The sequence below is a fragment of the Salmo trutta genome, chromosome 23 (genome assembly GCF_901001165.1).
Source record: "Salmo trutta chromosome 23, fSalTru1.1, whole genome shotgun sequence".
NCBI classification, from domain to species: Eukaryota; Metazoa; Chordata; class Actinopteri; order Salmoniformes; family Salmonidae; genus Salmo; species Salmo trutta.
The window spans coordinates 14,590,530-14,618,299 of NC_042979.1; the positions used below are offsets into that span (position 1 = coordinate 14,590,530).

At 42.3% G+C, this 27,770-nt stretch overlaps 2 protein-coding genes across 4 annotated transcripts in view; both read left to right on the forward strand.

Annotated features, from left to right (window-relative positions):
- The window catches only part of LOC115159434 (protein phosphatase PTC7 homolog), a 30,332-nt gene extending 26,806 nt beyond the window's left edge, over window positions 1-3,526 (forward strand). Inside the window, exon 6 of the mRNA XM_029709147.1 lies at window positions 89-3,526. Coding sequence (XP_029565007.1) covers window positions 89-147 — 59 coding nt within the window. The 3' untranslated portion in view covers window positions 148-3,526. The remainder of the gene's footprint in view (window positions 1-88) is intronic.
- A 6,327-nt stretch (window positions 3,527-9,853) lies between these two features.
- LOC115159437 (TBC1 domain family member 10A) lies at window positions 9,854-27,734 on the forward strand. Of its 3 annotated transcripts, none has more exons than XM_029709155.1 (10): window positions 9,855-10,666; window positions 23,268-23,367; window positions 23,690-23,797; window positions 23,895-24,001; window positions 24,087-24,201; window positions 24,325-24,390; window positions 24,977-25,166; window positions 25,442-25,596; window positions 25,880-25,958; window positions 27,040-27,734. In XM_029709155.1, the coding sequence occupies exons 1-10, from the start codon at window positions 10,464-10,466 to the stop codon at window positions 27,057-27,059; spliced, it is 1,143 nt and encodes a 380-aa protein (XP_029565015.1). In that variant the 5' UTR covers window positions 9,855-10,463; the 3' UTR covers window positions 27,060-27,734. The 3 variants fall into 3 exon arrangements, with proteins under 3 accessions (XP_029565013.1, XP_029565015.1, XP_029565014.1); XM_029709154.1 differs by adding an exon at window positions 10,829-10,919 and having other exon boundaries at window positions 10,577-10,666; window positions 25,880-27,734; XM_029709153.1 differs by having other exon boundaries at window positions 9,854-10,666; window positions 25,880-27,734.
- Window positions 27,735-27,770: the final 36 nt, after the last annotated feature.

Below are 27,770 nucleotides of genomic sequence, written 5' to 3' on the forward strand. Positions count from 1 at the left end.
ATACCCACCGTCAGCTTGCAGATTGGGTTATTCAAGGTTGACTTTGATCTCTGGAAAGCCAATTGACACGTTGTCTTGTGTCCTGCAGGGGGGAAGCCTGATGACATCACGGTGCTGCTGTCCATTGTGGCAGAATACACAGACTAAGTGTGTGTGATGCTTATTGGATCCGTTTACTTCCCGCCATTCAAGTCTTCCACCTGCCTCCTCAAGTGCACTGGTTCCTGTCGGATGGACTGCAGACCCCCCCCCCCCCCCATATCCCCTCACTGACCTTCCTATCTCACTGCCACAACATGGAATACAAACTCCTCACCACAGAATTTAGCTCTATCTGTATTTTTCCAGTTTGTTTTGGTACTGTATTAGTGAGAGGAGGCAGGCAGTTAAGACTTTCTCGTGTTAATCATGATGCACACAGTGTAGAACAGCACACTGCTTTCTTCCCATTCTCCCATATCTTATTTCAAAACATCACTTCATTGGGACTGTGACCGAAGTGCAGTACTGAATGCAGGAGGGTTTGCTTTTGCGGGGAGGGACCCGATACGGGCATAGAGTTGGGCTCAGTTGCCCTGAAACAAGCAGTGGTATTATAAGTAAAGTAAGCCATGGTTTGTGGTTGTTAGGGAGATTTGAGTGTCTGTGTTGTAAATGTCGTAGCTGTGTGATGATCTGTTCCAAGTCTTCTATGTGTGTGGCTGAATACTAAGACTGGGGAATTGAGAGGGACTGTGTTGTTGTGGGTTTTAGAGAGGGTTGTGGGTTGTAATAAGAAAGGATGTAGATACAGTATGAGTTTGGTGTTGTCTTGGACTTGTATGAAGGGGTAGCTGGCCAGTACCATTTACTAGCGCCTCCTAGCAGGGGTTTCTCCAGAGTGCCACCTTTAGGCTAGTCTGAAATGTCACCACATTGAGGTTACTGAAAAGTTCTGTCAGTGCACACAGCCTCAAGTATTTGTAAATATTGTGTGTTGTGAAACAAGGCAGAGTGTGTCTTCACTTTGACGCTGATAAGGATGATCATTTTGCTTTGTGACAGATGTGTACGAAGGAGCATTCACAATCTATAAAGGTAAATATTCTCAATCCCTCCCTTCCGTGGCCCGAAAGAACCACGACATTGACATGGACACGTTTGACTCGAAATTAGTGTCAGAAGTGGCATGTCTTTGTCGATATGTGTGTGTGCGTGCGTGCGCGCGCACTAAGTGGGTGTAGGTTCTTGTTTGAATGTCTTTGCTGTTGATACGTGTTAACTTGCAAAGCTAATGCTAGCATCTGGGAATGCTTTCAACCGAACCAATAGGGCAGGTATGAATTATATATAAAGAAAAAAAGATTTATTTTTATAACTTTAATGTTATTAGTTTGAGAGCCATGATGTGACGGTTGAAATGTGTCATCCAACATATGGATTCACCGTGTGATTATTTTGTGACGCCTTATATAGCGCCATGGATGGCAAATAAGAATCACACCATCTTACTACACAGCAGGAATCACACCATCTTACTACTCAGTGGGAATCACACCATCTTACTACACAGCAGGAATCACACCATCTTACTACTCAGTGGGAATCACACCATCTTACTACTCAGTGGGAATCACACCATCTTACTACTCAGTGGGAATCACACCATCTTACTACTCAGTGGGAATCACACCATCTTACTACTCAGTAGGAATCACACCATCTTACTACTCAGTAGGAATCACACCATCTTACTACTCAGTAGGAATCACACCATCTTACTACTCCGTAGGAATCACACCATCTTACTACTCCGTAGGAATCATATGTAGTCTGTGTGGTGGGTGTCATCTCTAAAAATATTTTTTTCTAGATTTGTTCTGTCTCCCAATAATGATTTACTTGCTGCTTTTATTTTGTCATTTCAATGTGTTTGACTGTACATTATTTATGTGAATGGTGTGTGCGCCATTTTGTTATTTTTGATCATCCTGTACTGGTCTTGGCATGCTGTTGATTCTTCTGCATAATACAAACACCTCTCTTCATTCTTAGCCAGTGTTTGCTCTGTTATGATTATGAAGCCAGTGCACCAAAGAGAAGTATTCACTATCTTTGCCCCATTTTCATCTGGTTTTGGAGTAAAACATGCACCAATACTGTAACATAAAATGTCTCTGTATTTTCACATTGAGAGCATATCTGTCAATCTGTTTGACAGGTAATCTGTCATTTTGCTTGTGGGGAATGATGCCCAGTTGTATTTTCGGTGCACAACAGTCAAAGACCACTAAGGTGTCTTTTTATTTGTGCCTAAAATGCAATGTGACCAGAACAGGGTTGTATTGGCATCTCTAGTTGTAAACGGGTGTCCTGACTCTCTGAGGTCATTAAAGATCCCATTGCACTTATTGTAAGAGTAGGGGTGTTAACCCCAGTGTCCTGGCTAAATTCCCAATCTGGCCCTCATACCATCATGGTCACCTAATCATCCCCAGTTTACAATTGGCTCATTCATCCCCCTCCTCTCCCCTGAAACGATTCCCCAGGTCGTTGCTGTAAATGAGAATGTGTTCTCAGTCAACTTACCTGGTAAAATAAATAAAATTGTATGTGACAGGTAGTCTGTGAGCAACAAACTACAATGCAGGCTTTTGAATCCTTAAAGAAACCAAAGAAGGAGAGCTGAACTTCACAAGCATGACCATCTAAAACCTACAGTCAGGCTAACATAGTGTAATGGAGACCAATTAAGTTGTCACTATTTATCATCTTGCTTAGTTTTGCATAAAAAATAATTTAAAAGGACATCAAGCAATCATACAGGCAAGATCAATGGGTACAATTAAATGTATGTTTGTGTACTAAATACGATTTCAATTTGGTTTAAGTTAATTTTCTGTAGCCTTTGACTTCATTTCATGAATATCGTCTCCTATGCGTTCTGTATTTGCATGACAAGCTGTCTTTGTCCCAGCTATTTGAACTACTGGAATTTGCTTACCTGCAAAGGTGCCCCTGTCACTCACAGCTTGCCTCGCCTCAATGTCTGATCAGCTCCCTTTTTAATTTAAAGGTTGTCCTTCAAACACTTAAACATGCACCGATGTTCATTTGGTAATTCTCATATTTCCAGTTTGCTCTTTCTGACAGTCTGTGGGGGTGCACTGTGTTAATGAATTATTACCTGATCTGATTTTGAGATAGTCAACCTCTGGTTTAAGGACACTCTGTGTTGAAGCAGGAAGGGCGAGGCAGGTTGAAGTGCTTTTTATTGATAATGGTGAGCACCGATTCCGCCTTAACAAATAGATGTATCTTGTATGTTGCTCAATGTCAATTAAGTCCCTCTAATTCTGTCCACACTCATGACAGTTTTTCAATGGTGCTTCTGCTGTCAAGACAAGGTCTGTGTTTTTCTCTAAGCAATGTTTGTGAGTATGAAAGCTACGTGTGTGCGCAGTGTAATAATGCAGGACTAGTTTCTGTAAATATGTTTTCAAAGTTGCAAAATATTTAAATAAAGAATATAGTATTTATACTAAGATACATGCCTCTGGGTTTTTGTGGCTATGCATTGAGTAAAGGCTAAAACTGGAATTTCATTAAACCATCTCAAGACTTCATTTATCTTTATCACATAATACCTAGTTTTTATACAGTATTGCTTTCCCCCTGCTACTATATGAAACCGTCATTAAAGAGGACACAATATGCATGGCTGTTGATTGCAGCCTTCACTGTGATGGCATTGCCTCTGACAAATTTCACTAGCAGTGTGAAACATTGCCTAGCTTGCAGATTAACATCCCCTATTGAGGTCAGCTCTATAAAGCTGGGATATTTTTCACATGTCATGATGGGAAGGTACTTGATTAGTTTGCCTTACGGTCAAATGCTGGTCACCTCAACCCATCAGGGATCGCATGGCTGTCAATCAACCCCTTGCAATGTTCTTGATTGCCTCCCAAGCATTCATCAAAGGACTTTGGTATAATGTAAGAGCTAACCTGACCATCATCTGTGTGATGATCTCCCCTCACGTGGAAGACGGCTTATCAAAACCCAAAACCACTGGTCTGGATTAGTTACCATTTTATTTTTGTTTCATGTTTGTTTTTTTGCAATTATGTGCCCAACCAATGATCCCACAGTTTGAGTGAGAGGATTAAGGCAGGGAAAAACCCTCAGAATTACTGCAAATAAGGCTGACCTCATTTCCCCTCAGGTCTTAGGAAGCTTTCCCCATCTTTGCAAATCCACCAGATTTCTAGAGTTCTGAACGTAACAGATTGGACCCTGTTGTGACAAAAGACAATACAATTCCTGTGTATTTCCCACATACAGCGAACTTTGTGCAAATACATTAATGAGCATTGGCATTGTGTCTGAGTGTGTGAGGCCAAGCTTGTGATTTTTTATTTGTGCGCTCCTGCAGCAGCATGTGACTGAACATGAGGGTGAGAATGAGAGGGAAAAGGAGATGGAAGGATGGCGAAGGGAGGGGACTGAAATCCGCCCCGTGGATGAATGTATAACACTAAATCATTCTCTAGAGCAGCGGTTCCCAAACTTTTTATAGTTCCGTATGCCTTCAAACATCCAACCTCCAGCTGCGTACCCCCTCTAGCACCAGGGTCAGCGTACTCTAAAATGTTGTTTTTTTGCCATCATTGTAGCCTGCCACACACACATTATGCGATACATTTATTAAACATAATGAGTGTGAGTTTTTGTCACAACCCGGCTCGTGGGAAGTGACAAAGAGCTCTTATAGGACCAGGGCACAAATAATAATAATCAATAATTTGGTTTTATTTTGCCATCTTACATATAAAACCTTATTTGTTCATCAAAAATTGTAGCTAACTCACCACAGGTTAATGAGAAGGGTGTGCTTGAAAGGATGCACATGACTCTGCAATGTTGGGTTGTATTGGAGGGAGTCTCAGTCTTAAGTCATTTTCCACACACATGTAACCGATGTGAAATGGCTAGCTAGTTAGCGGGGTGCGCGCTAATAGCGTTTCAATCGGTGACGTCACTCGCTCTGAGACCTTGAAGTAGTTGGGGGGCTGCGGCTTTTGTGGAGCGATGATTAACGATGCTTCGAGGGTGGCTGTTGTCGATGTGTCCAGAGGGTCCCTGGTTCGAGCCCAGGTAGGGGCGAGGAGAGGGCCGGAAGCTAAAATGCTACACACAGTCTGTGCTTGAATTTAGTTTTCATGCTAGTGAGGGCTGAGAATCCACTCTCACATAGGTACGTGGTTGCAAAGGGCATCAGTGTCTTAACCAACGCGATTTGCCAAGGTAAGCAACTCTGAGTGCAGCCCTATCCAGAAATCAGGTAGTGGCTTCTGATTAAATTACATTTTCACTGAACCGCTTGTTGCAATTTCGGTGAGGCTCTCTTGTTCAGATATCGGTAAGTGGACGGGAAGCAGGGCATGAAAGGGATAACGAATCCAGTTGCTTGTGTCGTCCGTTTCGGGAAAGTACCTGTGTAATTGCGCACCCAGCTCACTCAGGTGCTTCGCTGTATCATATTTGACATTGTCTGTAAGCTTGAGTTCATTTGCACACAAAAAAATCATACAATGATGGAAAGACCTGTGTGTTGTCCTTGTTAATGCAGACAGAGAAGAGCTTCAACTTCTTAATCATAGCCTCAATTTTGTCCTTCACGTTGAATAGATTTGCGGAGAGTCCCTGTAATCCTAGATTCAGATGATTCAGGCGAGATAAAACATCACCCATATATAGGCCAGTCGTGTGAGAAACTCGTCATCATGCAAGCGGTCAGACAAGTGTAAATTATGGTCAGTAAAGAAAACTAAGCTTGTCTCTCAATTGAAAAAAACGTGTCAATACTTTGCCCCTTGATAACCAGCACACTTCTGTATGTTGTAAAAGCGTTACATGGTTGCTGCCCATATCATTGCATAATGCAGAAAATACACGAGAGTTCAAGGGCCTTGTTTTAACAAAGTTAACCATTTTCACTATAGTGTCCAAAACGTCTTTCAAGCTGTCAGGTATTCCCTTGGTAGCAAGAGCCTCTCGGTGGATGCTGCAGTGTACCCAAGTGGCGTCGGGAGCAACTGCTTGCATACGCATTACCACTCCACTATATCTCCCTGTCATGGCTTTTGCGCCATTAGTACAGATACCAACACATTTTGACCACCAAAGTCCATTTGATGTCACAAAGCTGTCCAGTACTTTAAAAATATCCCCTCATGTTGTCCTGGTTTCCAGTGGTTTGCAGAAGAGGATGTCTTCCTTAATTGACCCCCATAAACGTAAAGGACATATACCAGGAGCTGTGCCAGGCCCGCCACGTCTGTTGACTCATCCAGCTGTAACGCATATAAATCACTGGCTTGTATGGGAAGCAGTAATTGTTTCAAAACATCTCCTGCCATGTCACTGATGCGTCGTGAAACAATGTTGTTTGATGAAGATATTGTCTGTATAGTTTTTTGGCCTTTTCCCCCCAGCCATATCCATGGCAGCAGGAAGCATTAAGTCCTCCACACTAGTATGGTGCTTGCCTGTCCTAGCCACTTGTTAGCTCACCATATAAGACACTTCTAGCCCCTTCTTATTAATGGTATCTGTTGCTTTTATACATGTCTTACTACTCGAAAGACGTCTTTATTCTCGCTCCAAAACTCATGTGGCTTATTTTTCAAATTGTCATGTTTCGTTTCTAAATGTCTGCGCAGTAGTGAAGGTTTCCCGCGAGAGTGTAAGGGTTAATGTGATTGGATGTTAATTATTTGACTAAGCTACCTGTATTTGACATTGTGTTGTTATTTCGCTGAACACTAGATGGTTTAATTTGGCAGTGAAACGAGGCTACTCAGGCGATAAAAAAAAAACTCACCCAAATGTATAGCCCCGTTGGAAAATATAAATGTACTGTTTGAAAATGTGAAGGAAAAAAAAAGGAAAAAAATAGAAAAAGTTCATCATATTTTTATTTGGCGTACCCCCGACGGCATTGCGCGTATCCCCGTTTGGGAATACCTGCTCTAGAGTCCTCTCTTTCTGTCTACCCCTCTCTCAATCATTGTCTTGCACATCCCTTTTTATAATCCTATTTCCACCTTGTCATTGTATCTCATTCAGTCTTTAATATCTTTCTCAGTTCATCGCTCTATCTTCTCTCTTTTCCCACACGTTTCAGACAATATGGCATATGAGCCTTTGTGACCTTGAACAAACTCACATGCCTCTGTGTCACCACCCAAACAGCCCCCTATCTGCAGGCTATGTATTGAATACAGATGCCAAACCAATTTCCATATCCACCCACATGATGAACAATGCTAAATGTGATGTGTGTTGTGATCTGAGCTCTAAGCAGAGTGTGAAAGGACTGCACGGAAACCACGAGACAGACATGTGCTAGCCGACCTATTGTATTTGTGCCAGTGCCAGGGTGCCACACACTGGGAACCGATCAGGGGTTTTCTGTCCTCCACATATAGACTGACATCTCAAATTAGAGGCAACTCATAAGTGAGTTGTGGGTAATCATAACTGGGACAGTGTCCAGGATGATTAGTGGTGTTTCCAGTCAAACAGCCCTGAGCACTATAAGTAATTTATTATTAGCTATTATTATTTGGCTATTTATACGTAGTTTTATTTATGAATAAAATGCATTTTCATTATATTCCTCTATTCCTATCAGGCATTATCCAAGACAATTGTTCAAACATTAACCTTAAAGGTGTCTCCCATATTTGCGCCGGAGGGGCTTGATATGAATAAGGTCAGCTATTTGCACTTGCACAGAAGAGGTTAAATACGGTCCTCCCCAAACCCACACGTTCTCTGAGCCATTTGTGGCCCTCATGGTAGGACAACATCAAGAGGGTTAACAGCAAACAAAGTCTGTTGACAGTTTGACAGTATCCCCTACCACCTGCACCAGTCATTTTGGAAGGTTTGAGGCCAAACCACCATTTTGAGAATCATCCATTGCGTTAAAGTGTTATCATTCCATTTCTGTGGAATCAATACCTCAGTGCACTCAAAATTCATTATAGCCACTGAAAAAGAGACATTCACTTTCATCTCATGGAGCAGTAATTTAGGACATGTTAGCTAAATGCATCGATAGGTGGCGACAAATATCAACTAACACTATTTGCTGACAACAGCCATAGACATTAAAACCAAACACCCGAGATTTATGGGCGCGTTCCAGGTCATCTTTGTTGTAGTTGCGCTGCGCAGATGATCTCACGAGCCCTGGACAAGTGTTTGGCTTGTCTGGAACCACATTCATATGATATGGCTGTCATTGTAAATAAGAATTTGTTCTTAACTGACTTGCCTAGTTAAATAAAGGTTAAATAAAATAAAATAAAAATATGAACACTTGCAAAATATGTCTATACCATATTGATATGGTTTCCAAGAACTAAACTTATCCAATCTTTGTCATATACATATATATGTATATATTGAAAAAAATATAAACGCAACATGCAACAATTTGAGTTAGAGTTACAATCAGTAAATTGAAATAAATTCCTCTGGCCCTAATCTATGGATTTCACATGACTGGGAATACTGATATGCATCTGTTGGTCACATATACCTTTAAAAAAAAGTTAGGGGTGTGGATCAGAAAACCAGTCAGTATCTGGTGTGATCACCATTTTCCTCATGCAGCGCAACACTCATTTGCATAGAGTTGATCAGGCTGTTGATTGTGGCCTGTGGAATGTTGTCTCACTCCTTTTCAGTGGCTGTGTGAAGTTGCTGGATATTGGCAGCAACTGGAACATGCTGTCGTACACGTCAATTTAGAGCATTCCAAACATGCTCAATGTGTGACATATCTGGTGAGTATGCAGGCCATGGAAGAACTGGGACATTTTCAGCTTCCAAGAGTTGTGTACAGATCCTTGCTACATGGGGTCATGCATTATCATGCTGAAACATGAGGTGATGGTGGCGGATGAATGGCACGACAATTCACCTCAGGATCTCATCACGGTATCTTTGTGCATTCAAATTGCCATCAATAAAATGCAGTTGTGTTCGTTGTCCATAACTTATGCCTGCCCATACCATAACCTCACCTCCACCATGGGGGCACTCTGTTCACAACGTTGACGTCAGCAAACTGCTTGCCCACACGGCGCCATACACGTGATCTGCCATAGAGGCCAGTTGGACATACTGCCAAATACTCTAAAACGACGTTGGTTGGCGGCTTATGGTAGAGAAATTAACATGAAATTCTCTGACAACAGCTCTGATGGACAGTCCTGCAGTCAGCATTCCAATTGCATCCTCCTTCAAAACTTGAGACATCTATGGCATTGTGTTGTGTGACAAAACTGCACATTTTAGAGTGGCCTTCTATTGTCCTCAGCACAAGGTGCACCTGTGTAATGATCATGCTGTTTAATCAGCTTCTTGATATGCCACACCTGTCAGGTGGATGAATGATCTTGGCAAGGGAGAAATGCTCACTATAAGGGATGTAAACAAATTTGTGACACCATTTTGAGAGAAATAAGCTTTTCATGCCTATGGAACATTTCTGGGATCTTTTATTTCATATCATGAAACATGGGACCAACACTATACATGTTGCGTTCATATTTTTGTTCAGTATATATATATATAAGCAATAACGCCTGGGTGTGGTATGTGGCCAGTATACCAAGGCTAAGGGCTCTTCTTATCACAAAGCCCCAAGGTGCCTTATTGCTACTATAAACTGGTTACCAACGTAATTTATTTATTTTTTGTTATAGTACACGGTCTGATATACCACGGCTGTCAGCCAATCAGCATTCAGGGCTCGAACAACCCAGTTTATAAATAAACGACCTCGAACATGGTCTTTGCTGAACTGACTGTCAGCTGACGCTAGCAAGCAGTGTCTCGGTCTAATTAATCTGCTCTAGGCCTGTCAGAGTGAGTTATTGATGAGAGGTTGATTCATATTGGATTTCAATGGTTTTATCTGGCTGACCAGTCGTTCAACAACACCATCTTGCTTGCTAGTAACGGTCCAATTAGACTGCTTTTTGTGTTGCTCTGATTTGTGATGGTGTTGTTGACAAATAGTGGCATGTTTCTCACTGCTAGCGGTTAGCTACCGTTAATGCTAACCTAGCCAGCTAGCTTCTTTAGCTGTCTATCCAGTTAATTGATTCTAACTTTCCATTTTATTTTTCGCTAACGTTAATTGGTTGGTTAGCTAACTGTAGCTAGTCAAGAGTGGTTTTTGATTTAGACTAGTTAGCTAGCTATGTCGCTCTAATTTACCTCGACGATGCTATGCGGGTTACGATAGCTGACTAGGGTTACGATAGTTGACGGCCATAAACTTCACTTCAGACAGTAGCTAAGGTTTTCACTGAAATGTTTGACTTAGAATTAAATAACTGGAGGTTTACTTGACTAATGGTATTAGAAGAAGTTAAGCTAGAGAGAGGGTGGTTTAAATGGCAAGAATTAGAATTGAGTCAGGTAATGGACTTCAGTCAGCAGAGTCCATCAAAAGTTTGCGGGGCACCAGAGAAAGCCTGGCACTGACAGATGAAGGCAACTCTTTCGGCTCGGACTCAGAACTAAATGGCTATACCAGCGAGAGACAGACGGATAAATATGGATTTATTGGGGGTGCACAACAATATTCAGAACAATCGTAAGTATGACCCGTCTGTTTATAACTTTCCACCAGCAATGAAGTAGCCAAGATCTGTGGCTGACAAAATTGTCAAAGTGCATCTTCCTTCCAGATTAGGCACCCTTTTCATCTGACTAAACACACCACTTTTTATTGTTTGTAATTCTCCAATATTCACAGTAGCCTGTTATTTGCGGTATAACTCCAGTGGATGCTCTCCACCAAAGACACAGAAAATGGCAGACGCTCTTATCCAGAGCTACTTACAGTAGTGAGTACATATATTTTGGTACTTTTTTATACTCTTCCACCGTGGAAATCGAACCCAAAACCCTGGCGTTGCAAGCGCCATCCTCTACCAACTCAGCCCCACAGGAGGACTTGGAGGTCAACAGAAAGTTATTCCTCTCATGTTCTGTGTTACTCAGATGTAATTTGTCAAAAAATGACCTGCCATATTCTGTCTAGAGTCCCTTACTAGCCTTTAGTAACACCTGCGTTGTCCAGAATGACCCCCTACCCCACCCTTTGCAAGTTTATAGTTTGCTGCTCTGTGAACCTCCTTGAGGAAGCTGTGTACAGAGTGTCTGGTCAGACAAGATGGATGAGAAAGCCTCTGTCATGTAAGCCTCTGCGTCACTCAGAGTAACTGATAGAAAAAGGACCTGCAGTTCTTCCACGGTACCCGGGTGTATCAACCCTCATTCTATCTTTCCACCCTCTCAGCAGCTACTCTTCCTGGGGTCCAAACAGGGTTAAAACAGTTACATCACGACAAAACACAACCACTTAGATCATAAATAAAACAATGCATCATACAATATTACTCTAATATTAAACATTTACTATAGAAAATCTAGAATACCAATACATCAGGGTTTGTGTGTGTCACCTCAGTCTGCGTTGTGCCATGAGGTGTTGTTTTATCAGTTTCTTAAATGTGATTTTACTGCTCGCTTGAATTACTTGACATGGAAGAGTTCCAGGTAGTCATGGCTCTATGTAGTACTGTGCGTTTACCAGAGTCTGTTCTGGACTTGGGGACTGTGAAGAGACCCCTGGTGGCATGTCTTGTCAGGTATGTATGGGTGTTTTGATCTGTGTTAGCTGTTTGGAAAGAGGGTTTGGAGCTTTCAACACTAATACCCCTCTCAAAGACATAGTGTTGCGGTCAATCTCTCCTCTACGTTGAGCCAGGAAAGATTGACCACATTTACATGCGCACAGTATTCTGGATAGTAGCTCAAATCCCGCCTAAGGTCTTATTCGGGGTAAGCTGTTTACATGGACCTTTTGATATCCCACTCATAGTATCCCTGTAACCATGAATAAACAGAATACCCGACCTCACTAATGCTCTTGTGGCTGAATGGCAGCAAGTACCTGCAGCAATATTCCAACATCTTTTGGAAAACCTTACCAGAAGAGTGGAGGCTGTTATAGCAGCAAAGGGGGGACCAATTCCATACTAATGCCCATGATTTTGGAATGAGATGTTCGACAAGCAGGTGTCCACCTACTTTTGGTCATGTAGTGTATCTTAAATATATGTGGGTTTTGGCAATGTTTCTTAAACTTAGTTCAGACAGAACATTTTCTCAAACTAAATATGTTGATGTTAGTTGGCGGGGATCTTTACTTCAGCATTATTGTGTTTTGATGCATTTCTAATACCTTAAGACTTTTTCTAGTTTGTTTTCAAATACCCCTTTTCCATCTGTTGCTTATTCAACATGTTTGGGATGGAAAGTGGTAGGAAATGTATGCCTTCGTTTCTCAAATATAGACTTTTAGCTTTCATTTGACACCCAATTTGACGTGCTCCTATGAACTTTACATGTTGGTGCTCATGGGTCCTTTTACATGGAAATGCCCATACATAAACTCACAGGCTTTACTCAATGCTAGTGGTAAATCATTAGTAAAAATATACAAACGTACGGGGCCAAGACAGCTACCATGAGGTATGCCTAACTCTTCCTGGTTTACGTTAGAGAGGCTTTAATTAAAGAACACCCTCTGTGTTCTGTTAGATGGGTAACGTTCGATCCACGGTGTGGTAGATGACATAAAGTCATACATTTTTTTAGCCTATGATCGAGAATGTCAATAGCTGTACTAAAGTCTAACAAAACAGCTCCCACAATCTTATCAATTTCTTATCGCCAATCATTAGTCATTTGTGTTCATGCCGTACATGTTGATTGACGATCCCTATAAGCGTGCTGAAAGTCAGTTGTTCATTTGTTTACTGTGAAAAAGCATTGCATCTGGTGAAAAAAAAAAAAAATGTTCCCAAAAAAGTTTACTAAGGGTCAGTAGCAGGCTGATTTGGTCGGCTGTTTGAACCAGTGAAGGGTGCTGCTTTGCTATTTTTGGTTAACGGTATGACTTTTGCCTCCCTCCAGGCCAGAGGGCACATACTTTCCTGTAGGCTTAGATTGAAGAGATGGCAAATAGGAGTAGCACTATAGTCCACTACCGTCCTCAATCATTTTCCGTCCAAGTTGTCATTACCAGGTGGTTTGTCATTATTGATGGACAATTTTTTTCACCTCTTCCACATTCACGTTACAGAGTTAAACGACAATGCTTGTCTTTCATAATCTGATCAGTAATGCATGGATTTGAAGGTTCAGAGTTTATTGGCACGTGATGCCTAAGTTTGCTAATCTTGCCAATGAAAGTCATTAAAGTATTTCGCAATATCAGAGGGTTTTGTGATGAATGAGTCATCTGATTCAATGAAGGATCGAGCGGACTTTGACTTTTTGGCCAAAATGTCATTTTGACTGTCATCCATTATATAATTTCTCTTTAGAAGAAGCAATTTCATAAATGCGTCTAGTTTACAAAACACAATGCAGTTGAGGTGACCAGGGCATGTGTTTGCTTAAATGTTGTCGCAGGAAGAGGAAACCTCCTTGACTAACATAAATTCAGGGTTCTATGGTGACATGTTCTCCTATGTTGAAAAATGTAGACCCACACAAGTAAATTTAGGAGCACAATGAAAAATATTTGAGGAAAGATGTGAATTGCCAGCAATTACAAATACAGGGTTTTGGAGCACCAGAAAAATCCGTTTTTAAGATTGAGATATAAGCCTACATTGGACGTGTATTTATCCTAGCTACTTTTGAAGCTCAGCTCGTGAAGAAGCTCTCCTTTTTTCTTTCTGTGCCACCACGTTTGCTTGTTTTGTTCTAAGAGGCACTGGTGCTCCCAAATAAAAATTCCAGGTAGCACAGCAAAATATTTCAGAAATATTCTTTCTGTGCTTACTAAATGGTACCAACTGCACTGTTGGTTAAGGGCTTGTAAGTAAGCATTTCACGGTAAGGTCTACACTTGTTGTATTTGACGCATGTGACAAAGTTTGATTCGATTGGCTCAAATGCATTAAGAAGGAAAGAAATTCCACAAATGAACTTTTTTAAGATGGCACACCTGTTAATTGACATTTATTCCAGGTGACTACCTCATGAAGCTGGTTGAAAGAATGCCAAGAGTGTGCAAAGCTGTCATCAATGCTAAGAGTGGCACCTTTGAAGAATCTCAAATATATTTTGATTTGTTGAACACTTTTTTTGGTTACTACATGATTCCTTAAGTGTTATTTCATAGTTTTGATGTCTTAACTATTATTCTACAATGTTGAAAATAGTAAAAATAAAAACACTTGAATGAGTAGGTGTCCCAACTTTTGACTGGTACTATATCATTTTTCAAATAGCTTCTCTAAATAATTGTGGTTGTAAAATTGAAGGTCAAATACACTGCATTTCAAACAATCAGCAGTAATCTAATGAATTCAGGGCTTGGGAAGTTATACCTAGGCTTAATCGAAGCCTTCCACAACCATGGGACCCACTAATAATTTATTTTATGAAAATAGTTTAACCTGCATTTTTTGGGGCAATAAACACTGATTGGCCTTTCAAGTCTATGAAAATGCCCCTTTTTTTTGTTACAAATTTAACTAGTTCTATTCATAATGCACATTCAATAATAATGACTAACTTCTTGTAGCAGGCATTAGGCCAGGGTCCCCCAACTGGTGGTCTGAGGGTTGAATTTGGCCCACATGTGGTTTTACTTAATTTTTTTATACTGAACTAAAATATAAACGCAACAAATAATTTCAATGGTTTTACTGATTTACAGTTCAAATAAATTAATTATGCCCTAATCTATGAATTTCACATGACTGGGCAGGGCACAGCCATGGGTGGGCCTGGTAGGGCATAGGCCCAAACACTTGGGAGCCAGGCCATCCAATCAGAATGATTTTATAAATTTTTTCCCACAAAAGGGCTTTATTACAGACAGAAATTTTCCTCTGTTTCATCAGCTGTCCGGGTGGCTGGTCTCAGATGATGATGAAGAAGCCGGATGTGGAGATCCTGGCGTGGTACACATGGTCTGCGGTTGTGAGACCGGTTGGATGTACTGCCAAATTCTCTAAAACAATGTTTGAGGCGCCTTATGGTAGAGAAATTAACATCAAATTCTTTGGCAACCGCTCTGGTGGATGTTCCTGCTGACAGCATGCCATTTGCACCCTCCCTCAAAACTTGAGACATCTGTAACATTGTGTTGTGTGACAAAACGGCACATTTTACTGTGGCCTTTTATTGTCCCTAGCACAATGTGCACCTGTGTAATGATCATGCTATTTAATCATCTTCTTGATATGCCACACCTTTTAGGTGGATGGATTATTTTGGCAAAGGCAAAATGCTCACTAACAGGGATGTAGACAAATTTGTGCACAAAATTTGAGAGATTTTTGTGCGTATGGAAAATATCAGATCTTTTATTTTAGCTCGTGAAACATGGGCACAACACTTTACATGCAGCATTTATATTTTTGTTTAGTGTAGAATTTTCATTGTTGGACATAAGACTGTAAAAATTCCAAAATCAGCTTTTGGAAATCTGTTCCCAAGTATTCCCACGGATAATAGAGAGCAGTGATCATATACAAATGTAAGCAAGGTTTAAAGTTATGTTTGTGTCAAATTGCAGTCTACAAATTATTTGTAATTATGTTCCAACCATCCGCTCAATAAATAATCGGCCCGCAGCTGGATCTAGTTGATTATCCCTGCATTAGGCTATGGAAAATTAATATGGGTCTCATCAATAATCTCTCAAGGCCATGTGATTAGCCAGCTATTCTTTTATATTTCAAGTTTAGCCAACTTGGCTCTATTTGCTAGCTAACAAGGTTGAACAGTTAAATTGTTATGAACACACCCTTCTGTCTGTCTCCCAACTGTTTGAAAAGCATGTTGACCTCTCCACTTTGTTCAGATGTTGAAATCAAGTGGCCTACATTTATTTCTCAATGAGAAATTCCTTTATATAATTGTTTTATACTTACTGCATGTTTATAAAACAGACTAAACAGCTAATATAACAGTCTTTGGATAAAATGCTGCTAGCGTTATGTGGTACCCCAATGCTGTGCTCGACAAACTGAGTATTTTCCAGAATCAATGTTCATTGATACACTTGTTTTAGGTGTCTGCTCTGCTCGCAACTTGAGTAGTTGAGACATAAAAAGGGTATCGTTAGGAAACTTAACTTCTCTATTACAGTCAATATCCAGTGTGGCTCAGTTGGTAGAGCATGGTGTTTGCAACGCCAGCGTTGTGGGTTCGATTCCCACGGGGGACCAGTACGGAAAAAATAAATGAAATGTATGCACTCACTACTGTAAGTCGCTCTGGATAAGAGCGTCTGCTAAATTACTAAAATGTAAATGTAAATATGTTTTGGTGTCCATATGACCGATTCTGTTGGATCAAACCTCAAATGCAAATACTGAGTTGAAACCTCTTGTCAAAGAGGAAGATGTGATCGCTCAACTTTGTTGGCGTGAGAGGCAGGAGGAGGGGCTTGGTGTGTGTGTGTGTGTGTGTGTGTGTGTAGACCATAGCGGAAGAGGCGAAGCAAGTGGTTTCACTCGCAAATTTGTTTTTCCAAAATGAGGCGTGTGTTTCTATGGGCTTATTTTGGACCTAAGCTTGTCGCCTGCCTTCCCGCCTTTGGGACGACTCTCGTTGTTAGGGCGGAGACATGAGCATCTCGTCATTATATACAGATCTCTGGTATAAATCGGAAGGTGCACACAGGAGCGAAGAAGACGAGACCAAAAATACAGCATGAGAACAAGCGGACTTAAGAGCTCATAAAAACGAAAAAGAACAACCTTGATTCTTGCTATACAGGCGTTTGGAATATCGCACAAAAACATTTTGAATTAATCAAATTGTAAAGTCCATGGAGAATAAGAGCACCTCCTCCCAGCTGCCCACTGCACTGAGGATAGGAAACTCTGTCACCACCGATAAATCCACTATAATTGAGAATTTCAATAAGCATTTTTCTACAGCTGGCCATGCTTTCCATCTGGTTACTCCTACCCCGGTCAACAGCACTGCACCCCCCACAGCAACTCGCCCAAGCCTTCCCCATTTCTCCTTCTCCCAAATCCAGTCAGCTGATGGTCTGAAAGAGCTGCAAAATCTGGACCCCTACAAATCAGCCGGGCTAGACAATCTGGACCCTTTCTTTCTAAAATTATCTGCTGAAATTGTTGTAACCCCTGTTACTAGCCTGTTCAACCTCTCTTTCGTGTCGTCTGAGATTCCCAAAGATGGGAAAGCAGCTGCGGTCATCCCCCTCTTCAAAGGGGGGGACACTCTTGACACAAACTGCTACAGACCTATGTCTATCCTACCCTGCCTTCCTAAGGTCTTCGAAAGCCAAGTCAGCAAACAGATTACCGACCATTTCAAATCCCACCGCACCTTCTCCGCTATGCAATCTGGTTTCAGAGCTGGTCATGGGTGCACCTCAGCCACGCTCAAGGTCCTAAACGATATCTTAACCGCCATCGATAAGAAACAATACTGTGCAGCCGTATTCATTGACCTGGCCAAGGCTTTCGACTCCGTCAATCACCACATCCTCATCGGCGACTCAATAGCCTTGGTTTCTCAAATGATTGCCTCGCCTGGTTCACCAACTACTTCTCTGATGGAGTTCAGCGTGTCAAATCAGAGGGCCTGTTTTCCGGACCTCTGGCAGTCTCTATGGGGGTGCCACAGGGTTCAATTCTTGGGCCGACTCTCTTCTCTGTATACATCAGTGATGTCGCTCTTGCTGTTGGTGAGTCTCTAATCCACCTCTACTCAGACGACACCATTCTGTATACTTCTGGCCCTTCTTTGGACACTGTGTTAACAACCCTCCAGACAAGCTTCAATGACATGCAACTCTCCTTTTCGTGGCCTCCAACTGCTCTTAAATACAAGTAAAACTAAATGCATGCTCTTCAACCGATCGCTGCCTGCACCTGCGCATCCGCCCAGCATCACTACACTGGACGGTTCTGACTTAGAATATGTGGACAACTACAAATACCTAGGTGTCTGGTTAGACTGTAAACTCTCCTTCCAGACTCACATCAAGCATCTCCAATACAAAGTTAAATCTAGAATTGGCTTCCTATTTCGCAACAAAGCATCCTTCACTCATGCTGCCAAACATACCCTTGTAAAACTGACCATCCTACCGATCCTCAACTTCGGCGATGTCATTTACAAAATAGCCTCCAATACCCTACTCAATAAATTGGATGCAGTCTATCACAGTGCCATCCGTTTTGTCACCAAAGCCCCATATACTCCCCACCACTGCGACCTGTACGCTCTCGTTGGCTGGCCCTCGCTTCATACTCGTCGCCAAACCCACTGGCTCCAGGTCATCTACAAGACCCTGCTAGGTAAAGTCCCCCCTTATCTCAGCTCGCTGGTCACCATAGCAGCACCCACTTGTAGCACGCGCTCCAGCAGGTATATCTCTCTGGTCACCCCCAAAGCTAATTCCTCCTTTGGCCGGCTCTCCTACCAGTTCTCTGCTGCCAATGACTGGAACGAACTACAAAAATCTCAACTGGAAACGCTTGTCTCCCTCACTAGGTTTAAGCACCGGCTGTCAGAGCAGCTCACAGATTACTGCACCTGTACATAGCCCATCTATAATTTAGCCCAAACAACTACCCCTTCCCCTACTGTATTTATTTATTTAGCTCCTTTGCACACCATTATTTCCATTTCTACTTTGCACTTTCTTCCACTGCAAATCTACCATTCCAGTGTTTTACTTGCTATATTGTATTTACTTCTCCACCATGGCCTTTTTTTTGCTCTTACCTCCCTTCTCACCTCATTTGCTCACATTGTATTTAGACCTATTTTTCTACTGTATTTTTGACTGTGTTTGTTTTACTCCATGTGTAACTCTGTTGTTGTATGTGTCGAACTGCTTTGCTTTATCTTGGCCAGGTCGCAATTGTAAATGAGAACTTGTTCTCAACTTGCCTACCTGGTTAAATAAAGGTGAAATAAAATTAATTTGACATCGCCAAGCCCTAACTTATTAATTGATTTAAAACTTGTAATTCTGTTAACAAATCGGTAACCGAATTACCCAAAAAATCAGTAAAGGAATTACTGCAATTGAATTGTCTACAATGGCATATCATAGGAGTCACAAACCACAGTTTAGTCACCTGCTACTGTCCTTCCTTCAACTGGCATTCTGTTATGTTCAGCTCATAAGTGTTTTCTTTTCTCTTTCTGTCAGTCTAGTGGTCTAAGCGAGAGTGTTAAGACAGTCTGGACAACTCCTCCCTCGCTCCCTCTCTGCGTCTCGCTGCTTAATGTTATCTCTCCCGGCTCTTACTGACACCTACCCATGAGCCTCCTCTCTTCCATTAACTGTAACCAGCATCTGTACTGAACCGACACTGGTGTCCATGGACGTTGAAAAGTAGTTGAAATTTGATCAGTCCGCCCTAGCCTTGATTTCGATGTCCACAGACCAAAAAACTTGGGCCGGTCCAGGCCGGCCTTGATTTGAACGTCTATAGATAGAGTTTTGGTCTGGAATGAATCTGAACCAATCAGGTGTCTGTTTCACAAGTTTGGAAAGTACAGTGTGTAGAGTAATACCCATATGCAAAGCAGGATATTGCATATTTCTACATTTGTGTACCTATTTAGGATACATCACCATGAAGAGAGTGACATTCAAATCCATAATTATGCATTTCTTTGTAGTACAGATCAGGGACCATGATGTAATTCTGTTACTGGAATTCTGTTACTGCGTGTAAATCCACTTTACTTTTTTTTTCAAACTCAAGGTGTCATGTCATAGCTGACACCCCATTCTTTCTGCGGACCTCGTTGAATCTTAATTTGGAGCAGATATTTAGCGTTGAAGGTACGATTATACAGAAATTTCGTTAACAAACTTTGTATCTGCACAGTTCTTCCAGTGAATGTGTTTTTGTACAATTTCAGTGTAAATTGTTAAAATATGTCCTTTTGAGTACAGTTGTGTGGTTAAACTTGGAAATAAATTGTTTTGTTTGGCATACATTTTAAGGGATTCTGTTACCTTGAAATTGCCCATCAACACTTAGGATAGGGTAGTTGTTTATAGACTATAGTAGACTTGGGTGCTTTGTTTTAATTCATTGGCCTCTTCTGGTGACTGTCAGCCATTTTATTTTTTTGCGAGACTGTCTCAGCCAAGTCACTGTTGGCTGTACTGTTACAAATGGAGGCGTTTAGGACAATCCAACAGATTATTCTCAGTGGGCCCTTTCGCTGCATAAGATTCTGGAAGTCCTGCAGTACCTTAAATAATCAGTTTCAGACATGACATCTTTTGTAGATTAGCCTACATGGTATGACAAGGTTTTCTCCATTGTAAAAAGCAAGATCACCATACAGACTCTTAGTTTGTTGTTTTCTAGTTGTTTACTGCTGCCATGGTGACTTGACAACCTTTTTGTGTATTATGGCATTGTTTTCCCTCTCATTTTGCTTACCAATGTGGTATGTTAGACCGGGTACTGCTGCCTTGCAAAACAGAATACAGGCCTGATGTGTCACCTCTTGTTCTGAACAAACGCCTTCTAACTCATCTGCTTACAGCCTATTGTGATGTGCATTTCTCTCCAGTGTTTAGGCTCCCAGTGAGTGGTTGCTGAGCAAGAGTAGGAATGGCGAGGTAATTTCCTGTTTTTTGTGTGCTTTGCGGGTCGTGGCAAGTGTCCCACTGTTTTGTCTGAGGATGGATTTCCTGTGAGGAGTAGGAAGGGATCGGCCGCTGCCCCGCCCCTTCCCCCAAGAGTGCCAGGATGTGATGAAGTATACCACATCCCTGCACTGTGCTGTTTGTATGGTGTTTTGTATTTGAGAGTGAGTGCTCCGAATAGGGTTGGGCTGATTATATGATTTTATTGTGATGTTTGACATCTAACGTGATGTGCAAGACTATACTCTATTTGAACTTTACAAATCAAAACTATGCAGTTTAATCAGTTAGGCTGTATCAAGATGTTGAAAATGAAGTCTAAATTAATTAACTAAGCCTTGTTTTTTTGTTGCCACACAGAATATTTCATGAGAATCTGACTAATATTGTAAATGAGCACAAAATGCAGTCTGGAATGATTTAGTCGTTAACGGCGCAAATTATTTTATATCGGATATCGCAACATTTGGAGTAACATATCGCACAACCCTAGCTCAGAATGATCATCTTTGGACTACACCTGTCCCTGTTTACCTAGTCTCCATTTCTGAGATCAACCTCGACCCAGGATACCTGTAATATGATAGTCTTCACTAATCCAGCAAGGTTAATGCTAATCACTGTGCTTAGCCCTGTGCTTGCTGCTATTTCTCCACCTTGTAAAGCAATTGCTTGTGAGGCACTGCTGTGTACACAGAATGAGTGGCCACTCTTCCGCTCTGGGGTTTTAGGTCTAGTATCTATGTCATGTGATCTGATCTGGCCTGCTGGACGGAAAGAGAATTTAGGCCTAAGTGTTCAGCCCATTTGGTTGGATGTAGACTAATGACTGCAAGGCTATCCCTAAAAGGAAATAAAACAAACGTAAACATAAAGCAGACTTGTCAGACAGAGCCTTTTAGGCTAAGAGCTTGTTAGTTTTAGCCTGTCCAATCTGTCATGTGTTATTGTTAAGCCTCTTTGTTGTGGGTTCTGTAGCAGGCTTATCTGGCTGTTCGGTCCTGCTCCATTGGAAGGGAAGGACATGTTGTCCTTCTCCTAATGCTGCTACGGTTACCACAGTTGCCACCACTGTGACAGAACGTGTGTGTCTCAAATCAATTCCATTTAAGGGCCTTTATTGGCATGGAAACATATGTTTACATTGCCAAAGCAAGTGAAATGGATAATAAACAATAAATGAACAGTAAACATTACACGCACAAAAGTTCCAAAAGAATTAAGACATTTCAAATGTCATTATGTCTATATATATATATATACGATGTAATGATGTGCAAATAGTTGAAGTACAAAATGGAAAATAAATAAACATAAATATAGGATGTATTTAAAATGGTGTTTATTCTTCACTGTTTGCCCTTTTCTTGTGGCAACAGGCCATAAATCTTGCTGCTGAGATTGTACACTGTGGTATTTCACCCAATAGGTATGGGAGTTTATCAAAATTTGACTTTTCAAATTCTTTGTGGGTCTGTGTAATCTGAGGAAAATATGTCTCTATGGTCATACATTTGGCAGGAGGTTAGGAAGTGCAGCTCAGTCTCCACCTCATGTTGTGGACAGTGTGCACATAGCCTGTCTTCTCTTGAGCGCCAGGTCTGCTTTCGGCGGCCTTTCTCAAGAGCAAGGCTATGCTCACGGAGTCTGTACATAGTCAAAGATTTCCTTAATTTTAGGTCAGTCACAGTGGTCAGGTATTTTGCCACTGTGTACTCTCTGTTTAGGGCCAAATAGCGTTCTAGTTTGCTCAGTTTTTTTTGTAAATGATTTCCAATGTGTCAAGTAATTATCGTTTTGTCATGATTTGGTTGGGTCTAATTGTGTTGCTGTCCTGGGGTTCTGTCTGTCTCTCATATTCATGTAGCCCTATAACAGACGCCCTAGTTTCATTCATTCCAGAGAAAAAGGATAGGCTATGCTTAATGAGTGCAAAAAATACTGTCATGGTGTTCTCCCCTCCTCTCTGCATCCCCCTTGGTAATTTGACCACAGTCGGTCCAGTGTACTGGGTGTGTCCGTCAGCTGGTTACAATAAAGATGCTCTTTCTCTGAGCGACACTGAAACACACGCAGCCTCTTTAGGGCCCCTTTGAACCTCACTCTCCTCCTACCAAGGGAAGGAGCCCAAGCCCAGCAGTCCTCCAGAACTATGTTGTCAGCTTTCTTCTTCATCTGGAGAGGCGCAACAATGGCAGCTATTGTCCTTGTCTCTTATCTTTTTCCATTTCCATTCTGGTTCCAATGGACACTACGATCATATGGCTCCACTTTTCTAGTCAAAAGTCTTTTTCTGTAAGAAAAAGAAAGTACGCTCCTCTGGCGAATGATTTTCGGAAGCTACAGGAAGCAGCTTCCTGTGTGGGATGGCTCTTCCTGTTTGGCCCTCCCTCCTTCCCTCACTCGCCTCTGGTTTCGCTGGTGTATGCATTGTGTTTTGGAGACGGGTGTGTAGCTGTAGACTAACCCTCTGTCTGTCCCCTCACTCCCACAGAGCTGAAGACATCCCTCCTGAAGTGCTGAGACAGAGAGAGGCCAAATGGCTGGACATGCTCAACAACTGGGACAAATGGATGGCCAAGAGACACAAGAAGGTCAGCAAGTCCAACATCTGCTGCTCAATACCGGCTGATAGGATACCGAAATCCCAATGCTGACCATAACCGCTTTCTTTATCGAAAGCATGTTAATAACATTGCAAGGTTTCATGTGTCACCCCTTCTCCTCTTATTGAGTGACTGTTATGCAGTAAGCACCAGAAAGTATGTAAGGAAAGTAATTGAACACATACTTGAACAATCTACCCCCCCCTTGCCTGATATTGAATCTGTTCCACTGAATGAATTCCCATGATTTTTAATCTCACTGTGCATGATTGAGTGGCTGTGACAGTAGCACTAACTCCCTGCCCCCCAGATGAAGCTGCGCTGTCAGAAGGGCATCCCCCCCTCTCTGCGAGGCCGGGCGTGGCTCTACCTGTCAGGAGGAAAGGTGAAGAGGGAGCAACACAAGGGCAAGTTCGAGGTCGGTCACTAACCACCATCGCTACACACATTCATACACACAGTCTTGTACTTTTACACATGAAGCATGTGAATTCAGCTAACTGCGGTTTTTAAAGGAGCTGGACAGGCAAGCAGGAGACCCTAAGTGGGTGGATGTGATCGAGAAGGACCTCCACAGACAGTTCCCCTTCCATGAGATGTTTGTGGCGAGAGGAGGCCATGGGTGAGTAGCTCACTTGACGTGGACCCATGGCTATTTCTCAGTACATGTTTGTTTTTTTGTAACCCAAAATCATGTGCGCGTGTAGGCAGCAGGACCTGTACCGTGTCCTCAAAGCCTACACACTGCACCGGCCTGAAGAGGGTTACTGCCAAGCTCAAGCTCCCATCGCTGCTGTGCTGCTAATGCACATGCCTGCTGAGGTCAGTCCACGCATACCATCCCTGTATATGCAAAAAATGTTGAATACGCTTGTTACTCACACTAGAGGAATGTGGCATACACCACAGCCGTGCTGAATTCATGCTTGCGCTTTTATTTAACAGGATGCATTCTGGGGTCTGGTGCAGATTTGTGAGAAGTACCTTCCTGGATACTACAGTGTAGGGCTGGTAAGACTGACCACAGGCGTACCACACTGATACTCTAACACAAAGAATACAAGGAACCCAGGTCCCATGTTGAAGAGAATCCGCTGTTTGTTGGTTGGGACAGGGAGAGGTTTTATATCAGGGTTTAAAGATCAGGCTTACCGCGGGCAGTTCGTTGGGTTTTCCCAAGGGCAGAGCTAGAGAGTAACTCGGATGAGCTTACCTGTCACTAAAATACAGTTAAACATTAATTCAGCATGTTTATCATTGTCTGGAACCACCGTGTCTTGGAAAAGAAAAGCTGTACAATGTTAGGTGACACTCATGTTGAATGCAGGTATCATATGACTGGGCAAGCTCTTTAGCTGACATGTGCTGCTGTCATTACGTGTCCTGTAGCCTGATGTCTGTGACCAGCTAATGACAAATGGCCCTGAGTGAGCGGGTAACTAGGCAATGTGGGCCGGTTAATGAAACTATTACATTTAAAAAAGAGGAAGGAGTCTGTTCTCTCTCCCCCTCACCCCTCTCTGCGTCTCAACCCCTCCATTTGTCTTTCTCCCCCCCATCTCTCCATTCTGATGGTGGTTCCTGTGTGCTCCTGAAGGAGGCGATCCAGCTGGATGGGGAGATCCTGTTTGCTCTGCTGAAGCGGGTGTCTCCTCTGGCCCACCGCCACCTGAAGAAGCACAAGCTGGACCCCATCCTGTACATGACGGAGTGGTTCATGTGTGCCTTCTCCAGAACCCTGCCCTGGGCCTCTGTGCTACGTGTCTGGGACATGTTCCTTTGTGAGGGTGAGATGCAAAATGTAATTTAACCGGATCTTTGTAGAGTGCAATATGTTTAATGCATGTGGCTATATGAAACACGTACAATGTATGTAATTTGCTGATTCCACACAGTAAACACACATTTACATTCCACTGACATGGACACACACCCCAGCATACTCATAATCACCTATATTACAGACACATTCAAACATACAAAAAAACACACACAAATATGTCATACAAACAAGACTCTCAGGACACTGTGCGACTTCATCTGTTTGTCTGGTGTTGTCCAGGAGTGAAGATCATCTTCCGGGTGGGCCTGGTGCTGTTGAAGTGCATGCTGGGCTCCCAGGACAAGCTGAAGACGTGTCAGGGACAGTACGAGACCATGGAGCTGCTCAAGACCATAGACACACGCTACATGCTGGAAGGATTCCTAGTGCGGGAGGTAGTGATGCGCAACCACCATCCACAGCCAGACTTCTAGAAACATCCATACTGGAAAATGCTCAGTGTCATGGTTTTTAGCCACTTTGACAATTGCTGACATGAATGTGATGACTCTCAGGGCTGTTAAATGCTAAGGGCTATGGTGTAAACTGAAGACTTTGCTGCCACCTAGTGGCACTTTAATAAACTATGATATTACAGTCATGATTTCTGCTACCTTGTCAAGCTGACAAGAGTTTTAGACCGCTAGGTTAACCACTGCCTCTTATGCTCTGTCCAAGGTTATAGAGCTGCCGTTGTCAGAGCGGGACATTGAGAAGGAGCACCTGGCCCAGCTGCGGCGCTGGAAGGAGACCCGGGGTGAGTTGCACTGCAAGTCCCCTCCCAGAATGCATGGCGCCAAGGCTATCATGGCTGCTGAACCACCCAATCGCCAAGACCTGAGACAGAACCCCACCATCATAGTTGAGTCATCCCTGGCAACCAATAAGAATGGGGAGGGCCAGGAGGAGGACAAGGCGAGGAAAAAGACCAAAGAGCAGAAGAATGGGAAGAAGAACGGCACCCCGGTGGCAGCCAACCCTGAACCCAGCGACACCTCTACCAAGCCCTCCCCACCCCTCAAAGACACACCCCTGCAGGGCTCCAATCAGAGCCTGATTAGCACAGAACATGACACCTACCTGTAGCAGATGGAAAGAGCTTGGACCAGCCGGGGATTACAAAGCCTGTTTACTGCTCACTGACTCCAGATCCCCAGTATACCCTTAACCTCTGACCCCACCCCTTCCCATTCCCACCCTTTTGACTGACTCTTTCCATTATAGCCAAATGCATCTATAGCAAAACACTCCATAAGAATGGAAGCCTCTGGCGTTAATGTATCTTCCATATTGTCCTGGGTGCTACTACAAGTGTAGACCAAGCAGACTGTTGTTTTTCACATGTATGGGGGAATGACAATTTAATCATCAGTTGGGAGAGTGCAGCACTTCGTTCAGTGGACCATACGGGTATACAGGCACTTTGGCTTAGGGTAGATTGATTTCAGCGGCAGACTGTACAATCACGTCAGTTTATCTCAATCTTTTCTTATTTAATTAAGTCTTTTAGGCTGATTCAAGATCAGGTGCCATAACTATGAAGTCTGTTTAGCCAGGAGTCCTGGCCCTGTCCCAGCTGATCCGGGGTCATTACTGGATGCTTGAGCACTATGCCTGTTTCTGTCACTTAATGTCTGTCACTTAATATGTACTGTAGTATGAGACACTACATTGCCAACGTACACCAATCCTGCATTGTTAGATTAACAGGAAATGTCAATAGTTAAATTGTAATCACAATAGAATATGGTTTGGGTACCGTAGGTTGCCAACATATTGTATAAAGATAAATGCTGTTCTCATTCACTCATTGGTGCATCCTTTCTCTCTGGTTGTAGTTGATGTTGATGAACACTAGAGGGCTCTGTGGGGCCATTGTTCAGCCCTGACCAATGAAGGACCTGAACAACAGGCTCAAGGGGAAACCAATCATCTGTATCATCTTTTATACTTTCTAATGAAGTAAATTAACATTTGCTGGACAATTCCTGTCACTAGACCAACGATTTGATGGTTTACCATGTTTATGTGTTGTAAGAGCCATGCTGTCTAAATCATTCCTTAGTGTGTATGATTCTGTGCAGAGCTCCAGGGAACAGAGTGTGTAGTTATGTAGTGGGAGAATGCCAAACGATGGGACGCTCATGTCATACTCAGCCATGTTGATTCAGCGTTGTCTATATAATGAGCTTAAGTATACGCTATTTGTGTATACTCGTTTATTAGATCTGTGCATAATTGCTTTATATGTAATCGTCAATATTACACACAGGTGTGTTAGTTAAATATTTGCCTTTAGATTAGAACTGCAGAAGTTATTTTCTGAAGGGACCGTTTTATATGAAGTAACTAGATAAAAAAAAAATTAAAAGTATGGTAAAAGGATGATTTCTGTCAAAATTGCTATGGATTTTCACACTTGCACATAGTTTAGAACTTCACATACTATAGATTTATATTTGTCTAAGATGAAGCACTTTGTCCCTGGTCAAGTCCTTTAAGAATAAAATGTATTTTGTTTGTCTTCTGTAAAGTTGCCCGTGTTTATATTGTGTGACGTCTATATCCA

Bases quoted from the DNA above. Each gene is read 5' to 3' on its own strand.
- LOC115159437 (XM_029709153.1), top strand. From the start codon at position 10,464: ATGGCAAGAATTAGAATTGAGTCAGGTAATGGACTTCAGTCAGCAGAG. The intron at 23,798-23,894 runs GTCGGTCACTAA...CGGTTTTTAAAG, and splicing joins AACACAAGGGCAAGTTCGAG to GAGCTGGACAGGCAAGCAGG. The intron at 25,167-25,441 runs GTGAGATGCAAA...GGTGTTGTCCAG, and splicing joins GGACATGTTCCTTTGTGAGG to GAGTGAAGATCATCTTCCGG.